The 9,288-nt window shown below is 36.7% G+C and overlaps 1 protein-coding gene and 1 non-coding gene across 2 annotated transcripts in view; one reads left to right on the top strand and one right to left on the bottom strand.

Moving 5' to 3' along the window:
• Positions 1-1,490: 1,490 nt before the first annotated feature.
• Positions 1,491-9,288, bottom strand: part of LOC110033221 (ras-related protein RABA4d-like) — a 17,275-nt gene continuing 9,477 nt past the window's right edge. The window contains exon 2 of the mRNA XM_020737133.1: positions 1,491-2,286. Within this exon, the coding sequence (XP_020592792.1) occupies positions 1,845-2,286 (442 nt within the window). The 3' untranslated portion in view covers positions 1,491-1,844. The remainder of the gene's footprint in view (positions 2,287-9,288) is intronic.
• On the top strand, positions 6,941-7,014 carry TRNAW-CCA. Its single transcript has one exon. It is a non-coding gene; the product is annotated as a tRNA-Trp (tRNA).

Here is a 9,288-nt window from a genome sequence, read left to right on the forward strand (position 1 = left end):
TGACTATACTGTTGCTAAAATTGTGCTCTAGATGAATTTTTATCAATATTAAAATATTTCATGCTCAAAATATTATCTCGAGATTTGTGTCAGATGATGAAAAATTGTTGGTGGCATATCAAAAATATTAAATAATCGATCAAGCTTTTTAATGATTGATTTTAAGATTTTTTCAATAATAATTTTGTTGAATCCAGATCTATTAGGTAGACCATACCCAAAGAATAAAGCATAAGACCAAAAGAGAAAGACTTCCCTCCTCAAGGGAGAATTGGGGAGGGGGTCTCTGGGCGACCCCTTTTATTTCACAAAGCACGATGTATAAGTGGGGGAGCCTAAAAGGACCCTTTTACATAAAAGAGCCCTCCATTTATAAATGATAGAAGGGTCTAAAAGTAAATTAGAATATTACTCTTGCTTTTAAAGGGTGGTACTCGATATTTTAGTCTTTTATATTTATGCGTTCTGCTAAAAAGTCCTCCGTCGAAGTCTCTTGTCAAAGTGGAAAAGTTCCTTGCCTGATTTCGGTTGGCCAAAGGAGAAAGTTGGTCGGCCGACTAAAACGAGGTGACCGAGAGATCGAGCTTGACCAGTCGACTAAAGTGATGGTCGACTACTATATATATAAATATGTTTATGTGTCCCCTTAATCACAGGAGGATTTACATAGATACCATTCAATTTATATGTATTTACATATCTAACACCTACACTTCAAATTTTACACATATGCCACCTTTTCTATGTATGCTCCTAAACTATTTTAAGTCATGAATGTGTCTCTCTCTCTCTCTCTTGCTCAGTCCCCTCATCTTACTGTCCCAATTAGGACCAACAAAAGGCTATGCTCTGCAAAAGGTGTAAGCTTCCCCCCTTTGTTAAGTACAGCACATGGATGCATTTTCCTAAATGGCAGTGTTAAATAAAAACCTTCACTCGCCTTTTTTGAAGCTTAACAGATCCTTTAGATCTCTTTGCTTTTGTGAACATAGATGAATTTTATCAATCAAATAAAATATTATTTATGTTTTTAATTATTTATTTTATTTGTGAGATTAATTTATCATCTTCATATTTTTACTTCCAAGCATTACATATCACCCAATTCTTATGTATTTACATATCCAATACCTAAACTATACCTTCTACATTTATACAATCCAAATGTTCCATATGACATAAACAACAACACTATTTTAATTTAAAAAAAAAAGCAAATTAAACAAATTTTAAATCAAATTAAGCTAAGCAATGTAAACAAAATATAAAAAAGAGAAATTTACATACATACCGCACAGACCTTACACAATGCATGTCATTTAAATCTTTAACATCACGTCAAAAATATCACTATTACTAACTTTCTAAAAGAGTTGCAGAAGGAAAAAGATTTACAATAAAACTAAATTGAATAACCAAAGCTAATATTCCTCATGATGTCACACATCAAAGAAATGGATCAACTGAATCGGATGCAAGTATGAAATACATATTCAAATGAAATTGTCATTGATTTCTTCACCTCTTTGTCATTGGAGAATATACAAATAGAAGGCCAGAAGCAATTTTTTAGGTGCATTTACATAAATAGCACACAACTCTAATCTATTTACAAATCCCACGCCTTAATCTTCCATATTTACACAGACAAACACTCGAATCTTTAATATCATGTCATAAACAACACTATTACCACCAAAGTGCTATGCATGCAAATATGAAAGTTTAAGAGTGAGATATGTAAATAAATGAGAATTATGTGCTACGTTTGTAAGTTTCCAAAATTTTTACGATAACATGAATAATAAAACAGAAAAATGGCAGAAACAAAAACGGTTTACTGCTTAAGTAGACATACAGCATAAACTCTTGTTTCCTCCTGTTGGCTCTGGAGGAATAGCTATATCCGTTCCTTTAAGAAGGCTTGAGTTTCCACTAGACTCCGACTCATTGGCAACAAGAGCCTTCTTACCAATTATACGGTAAATCTCAGTGAGGACATTAAGGAAGGCAGTTTCAACATTCGTAGATTCGAGAGCCGAAGTTTCCATGAAGAAAAGGTTCTCTCGCTGCGCGAATTCCTTCGCATCCTCGGTGGGAATAGCACGAAGTGTTCTAAGATCAGATTTATTTCCGACCAGCATAACAACGATGTTCTTGTCGGCATGGCCACGGAGTTCGTCCAACCACCTAACTACATGATCAAATGATTGTCGTTTTGTCATGTCGTAAACTAGCATTGCTCCTACAGCTCCTCTGTAGTAAGCACTCGTCACCGCTCGATATCTGATGATCAGTATTCATTCAGAAGAAATAAGAATGGATTCCGTACATCCAAGATGTAGATTTGAGAAGCTATGTAAACCAATACTAACTTTTTTCAAAGTTTATGTATATTAATTTCAATGTTTAAAAAAGAGAGGATTTGCGTGCACACAAATCAATTCCTGTGTATATACATATCTAGGACCTAAACTTCAATAATCTTAAATGACATATTACCAAAGCATGAAATTAAAGATTTATTTCACTTCTGAAAAGTTTAAATAGTTGTATTTTTTGATGAGATATGAAAGATTTTGATGCTATCACCTTCAAAAGCAAGATGGCATGCATGATTTTAGTAGATTTTAAGATTGTTCGACCATTAGTAACATGCATCAAAATTTTCATAATGGATGATTTCAGTTGCTTGAAAAACTGAAACTTTGAAGTCATTTGAATTGAATGAATGGGCTCAAGATAATATCTTGCATGCATTAAATGTCTTAATTGGTGAGATATATAGATTAACCTCAACCGTTAATAAAAATTCTATTTGCTGTTCTAACAAGTATACATTTTTCCATTTTATGATGAATGATTAAATCACGCAGAAAGTAATAGAACTCATCCACATATAATTCTTATATAGTAGATCATAAGACCGTAAGACCATCTTGAGTATAAATCAATGAGGGTGAGCACCACAGAAGGCAATAGGAAATCTGCGAAAAAGCATAAGAATTCAGGCAGATAATTCAATGTTCGCTTCCCTCATACCTACATTTTCTAATACTGCTTTAAGCTTTTTAGATAGCTGCGTTGCAAACCCTGCTAACAGGGGCTCTTCAAGGAGTTGTCAGTATGCAAACAACAAAGGAAGAATAAAGTTCTTGAAAATAAATAGGCACAACAATTATATGATATGAACTAACTGTTAAGGGATTGGTGAAATGCTTGTCCAAAATGAGTAATGTAACATAGAGCAAAGATCTCTTGGAGCCATATCATATAACACATAAAATAAAGTGTGATATTTTTAAAAAAGAATTTATACACATAACACTCAATTCTTTTGTATTTACATGTCTAACACCTATACTTCAATTTTTACATACTTACCTATACATGAAAAGTTGTATTTCACTTTTTCAAAGTTAAAAATGTGGTATTTTTTATGTGATATGAAATATTGGGTGGTAAAAATGTAAAAAGTAAATGAAGGTATTAGATGTGTACATACTTGGTAATTGGGTGGTATGCATATAAATACCCCTATTTTAAATTGTGTGAGACATTAAACATATTGACGTTTGGAGCTTGAAAGAGCACTCACAGCCGCAATGAAGCAACCAAGCACTAAGTGTTTCTGGCGCGGCGCACCCACGCCGGGACGATGCTCGCTCCCGTTCCAACAAACAAAGGATGTGGCGTGTTTTTGCCCACATCGGGCGTGCCCGTGTTGGGGACTGCAGTGCCCCAGCGACCAAGAGTGGCGCAGGTGCGCCAAGTGCATTTCATTCTTCCCTAGCACACGAAATATTTATTCCATGTTTGCGCGTGCCCACGCCTCCGGATGGTTCATCCAGTATAGTTTCTTAAGTTTGCAATTACGATCAATGAGGTACAATTCTCTCACATGCGTTGTTTCGACAAGGTCCCCGTGAAGGAGAGAAGAGTCAAGGAAGAGGATTTTGGCATGCAATTTCTTGTGAGATTGAGAGGAAAATTTGAAGAGAATTCGTGTAAGTTCTATTGATTGTAGAGAGAATATCTGAGTATCTCTATACATTTCTGGTTCTTCATACTAGAAATTTCTTGATGGCGTGATTACATGATTATTTTGCGTTATCGGGTTTTTCCAAATAAATTCTGGTGTGCCTTTTTTTGGGATTGTTTTGTTGGCTTCCGTTCAATTTATTTTGATTTGGATATCTCAAATTTGTCATGATCCTATTCCACGGTGTGATTTTGATTTCTAGATAATCGAAGCCTTAAATATATGATTCCATCCTAACAAAACAATCATAAATTATTTCTTAAAATTCAACAAATTTAAAGAAAATATACTATTATAAAATCAACATCAATATCATAAAAACAGAATATAATCTTGTCTTAGTATATTGAATACATGAACCAAACACCCCTACAAATTCACTAGTATCATATGAATTTCACAATGATATCATATGGGTTGATGACATTGTACAATAGTTGTGTTATAGGAGTTGGACTTCAAGTAGCTGGACTTCAAGTGAAGGCCAATTGGTTGGTGAGAAAAAAGAAACAACATAAGAAAATATTTTCAATGAGCTTGATATGAATATAACTAAGTACCAATTTTTTTCTTGAATAAACCAATTGAATCTATGCCAATCTTATATCTATGACTAAACCTTTAGAGGTTAATTTTCAACCAACCCTTTGGTTAATGCATTCAAAACAGCTTAGCAAAAAATTTGAGATAGACAACAAAAAAGGTAAATCATCAATTAAATATACAAGAGAAGAAAAAGAACCAATAGAGATTAAGCCCTTCAACAATCATGATTAATTAATTAAATATGAGTTTAATTTGTATTAGTCCTTGAAAAGACGGCACAACTTATCTATTATGTCTACTTATATTTACAGTTTAAAAGGTACTACCTAAGTACTCATTTATAGGCCAAAGAGTAGAATAAGATAATGAAGAATGAGGTAACTCGCTTAGCTGGAGGGAAAGCATTGTGAGGTTAATGAATGTTTACATGACTTGGGAAGAAAAAGGAGGATGGGAGGTGGTAGAGGCTTCCAAACTGAACAAAAATTATGTAAGCATGGTAGAGGACGGCACAACTTATCTATTATGTCTAATTATATTTACAGTTTAAAAGGTACTACCTAAGTACTCATTTATAGGCCAAAGAGTAGAATAAGATAATGAAGAATGAGGTAACTCGCTTAGCTGGAGGGAAAGCATTGTGAGGTTAATGAATGTTTACATGACTTGGGAAGAAAAAGGAGGATGGGAGGTGGTAGAGGCTTCCAAACTGAACAAAAATTATGTAAGCATGGTAGAGGCTTCCAAACTGAACTAAGTTCCTAAAAATTATGTTGAAAGCGTTTCATACAGCTCAAGTGACATTCACATGCGTATTCTCCGCAACCAAATGGACTTTACTCCTCCAAAGGTTCATTGGAGACACAATTAAAATTAATATCGTCATAGTTCCATAAGCCCTGATTTGTTTTATTTTTTTTCATGCGTCCCTTCAGGTAAAAATGGTTCATTCTCCAAATGGCTATCATATCAACAAGGAAACAAGTATTAATCAGAAAGATATCTGAGAAAGCCATACGAAATTACATTAGACCTCAAAATCAGTTCAAACTAAAGTGAAGACGCAAATAAATACTCTAATCTTTATCATATATACCATTCAAATATGGCATGTAAGTAAGATGGCACTAGCATTTATATGCTATAGAGAATTCATCGGTTTCAGCACAAATCCTAACATAGTATTCAAAATTCAAAGCACCCAAATCTTCAAATCAACAACTTTCTGAATCTACTTCAAAACCATACGAACTCCTTCTACAACAAATTCATAGTTAGAACAAGCATATTGATGAAATGAACTCAACGATAACAAGAATGTATTAATCTAAGAACAAATAGTCAGTATTGGTAAAAATCTTTCAAAAATATTTGAAGGACCAAACAACCTTTAATTTTTACATGGTTATAATCAAAAGCAGTTTTGACAAGACGAGGCTGATAAGCCTAAGATAACTTCATTCTAATATTATTAACACACTAAGATGCTTGAAAATCTCAAATGATCAATTCAAAAGGGATCATCTTCAATTCTTCGATGGTGTCACACTCCGGGTCTGAAAGGCAGTTCACCCCAGCAATGCAAGGCGTGATGAAATGAATTTGTACGCAAGCGATTTCATTCAGGAAGTCCTAAATCCCCTTATCGAAGAGAAAGAAATTTCGTATCAATAGAATTTGAAATGCCTCCCATCTCTTTCGCGACGTAACCCGTCGTCTCAAGTCCTAGGACTGGATCACTGGAGGAGGTTACCCACACCGTCCTCTCAGGGAACCATATCCTGGCGATCGGGGCAATCACGGGGAGGTACAAGTTCTTAACAGCTAGCACATCCACTGGAAAGACGTTCAGGCAGTTAAGCGCTTGGTCATGAACAAAGTAGTCAGTTTCGCTACAACCAAATCTTGTACGGACTTCTTGAAGCTATAGCTGAGTGAAGGTGAACTGAGCGATACGCTTCCGCCCGCCCAGCTGCCTAATAGTGCGATCTTTAGACAAAGCAAAAGCATCTTGCAAAATTGCAAAAACTTTGCACTCAGGTACGCAGGAGAGTGATGAGCTCTCCGTGAGTTGAATTGATTCCACTCACCCCCCAGCTCCCCTATCTTAGAAAGAGGATAGAATCTTCTTTTGTTCTGACATCAGGCGCGAAGCGAAAGATACAAATTCGTATAGAGTCAGGTTCACCTTGACGATCCTGGTTTTCGTATAGAGTAAGATCAGTCAATTTTGGACATAATCTTTCATTTTTACATACTATATGTACACACAATAAACTTCGGGGATAAAAAAATCCTTTTCTTTACAATTGTATCTACTTTTATATATCTATTGTTATAGGATCTAAGATAGCGCTCTTAGTTCAGCTCGGTAGAACGCGGGTCTCCAAAACCCGATGTCGTAGGTTCAAATCCTACAGAGCGTGATTCCTTTTATGTTCTGTCGAATTCCAATGAAAGAACTTCACAAAACAAAGTCGAATTGCAACTGAAATTTGACCTCCTCCCTCTAAACTACAACCTAGACGTCCATTGATAAGAGGTATGTCTCCCTGTAGGCACTTATCCCAAACTTGACCTAAGGTACTTTTCTAGACTCCGCGGAAACCATGGAAAGCAAACAAGTTGACCAGTTAGACGAGCGGAGGATGAAGTTTGATCATTAGACGATTGAAACGGGTACTACATGAAATCGGTCTACGAGACTCAGTCCTGAACTCCAGAAGCAAGAATGGATGAATGCCCGAGGAGTTTTGTTCTACCGTTGACGACAACAGCAGCGAGAATGGATTTGAAAGAGTAGCTGCTAACGACCACCGAGAAGGGCGGATCTGACTCAATTTCCATTTCTCACAAAAATCATTGCCATTTCACGATCTTTTTCCACCACCCCGAAGAAAAACTCCTCCACTCCTCTGTGAACTCAAAAAAGAAAGACCGACCTTTCGTTTTCAGAGAGAACAAATGAAGGGGAGAGATGCGATTCATCAACAAAGAGATAAGGATAAGGATTCGCAGGCGAGACAGATATGGAATTCACGGAGGAAGTTCAATGTGTAGTTGGGCTGGAGGAAAGATTCAATGGAAAAGAATGTCGACTTCTTGGAATGCTATTCGCCCCACCAGGCAGGAGAGAAAGAAGGAGAGAGAACGGAAGGCTATGGGCGGGAAAGGCGCGAGCTAATATTGACTCGTTCGAGGTTCGATAAACAAGATCAAAGCTATGGCCATGCCTCTGAGATAGCCAAATTGCCCAGACATTCATCCATTTAGTGCAGTTACGATGTCATTGCCTAGATCTTCAGACTCATTTCTTTATGGTTTGATCACATAAACCAACTTCTTTCGGGGTTAATCCGACCCTCTTTCCCATGCATTTCTGGATGAAACGCTTCTTTGGTGCTGGTTTGCGCAGTTCCGTAGCGTGTAAGTAAGGGGCAATTGACTTGAGACTGTTTCACTCCTGACCGCAAGAAAGGAATGAGTCTGGCGTCGAGAGAGGGTGCAAGCCTCTCTATGGCGTAAGCAGTCATACTGGTCATCCTCAGTTCGTCAAATAGCCTGGTAACGGGAAGTCGGTCTATAAAGTGACACATTCTTTCTTTTCGTTCGGCAAGCAGGAACAGTTCAGAGAAAATGGCCGTGGTGAAAGTCTTTCTTGGTACGGAACAAGAGTCTGTCTCATTGTCTTTGAACTTCTCAGAGCTTTCAAGCAAGCTTGTTAGCCCTTTCGTTTGAAGTTGAGAAAGACTCTCTCTTTTCAGAAGAATCTTTCATTGTTTCAGAGTTGCTCAAGCGCTCAAGCTTTCTAGTCAGAAGGAGGTGCCCTCTCTCCTCCAATTACAGCATAAAAATGAGTATTCGACTCATAGGGGTAGGTTGAATTAGAACGATTTGAACCAAGCTTTGCCCTTCCGCTCCTTCTCGTCAATCTGTACTTTCGGGTCCCCAGAAAGATTTGAATGAATGGTTCTTGACTTTTACCCCATTCATCATCTCGTGGATCCGTTGGGGGCTCAATTCTTCACTTCTTTTCTTTCACTAGCGCCTCATTCTTCTTGGAGGTTGTTTGACAGGTGTCGCTTCCGGGTGGGGGTCGATCGCCTCACTGCATTTCTACAGAATGGATTGGAAGATAGATATGGTGAAGATCTGTTTAGTGGCCATTTTTCCCCAGCATCCCCTACAATAAAGCTCCTATCCATCCAATTAGGTCTCTATACTATCCCTCTTTTCGTGCTATGTTCGAGTTGCGTCATGAGCTCTAGTAAGCATAATCTGATATGCAACTCGAGGGAATCAATCTTACCACTAAACATATTACATACCTTTTATGTAATTTTATTAATACTAAAAAGTTCAAATAGTAAGGAAAAATACCAAAACTGAGACACTAAAATTGAAAAGTCTGCTCTGGTGGAGATGTTCTTACTGGTGGCTGAATAGAACATGTTATGAAAAATACCAAATAATGAGTTTGACAAACTCAGTAAATAACAACTATCTATTAAAATATAAACGACAATGGGAATGGGGCATGTAGTCTGAACAACAAGTAAGAAAGAATCACTATATGCATGTGTAATATTGTAAGACAAACAAGAGAAGTAAATATCAAATTTGCATATCATACGAAACATGCAATCATTTTCAATGAAATTTCTTATCATTTAACTATCATTTATATATATATATATATA

The sequence above is a fragment of the Phalaenopsis equestris genome, unplaced genomic scaffold (genome assembly GCF_001263595.1).
Source record: "Phalaenopsis equestris unplaced genomic scaffold, ASM126359v1 Scaffold001116, whole genome shotgun sequence".
NCBI classification, from domain to species: domain Eukaryota; kingdom Viridiplantae; phylum Streptophyta; class Magnoliopsida; order Asparagales; family Orchidaceae; genus Phalaenopsis; species Phalaenopsis equestris.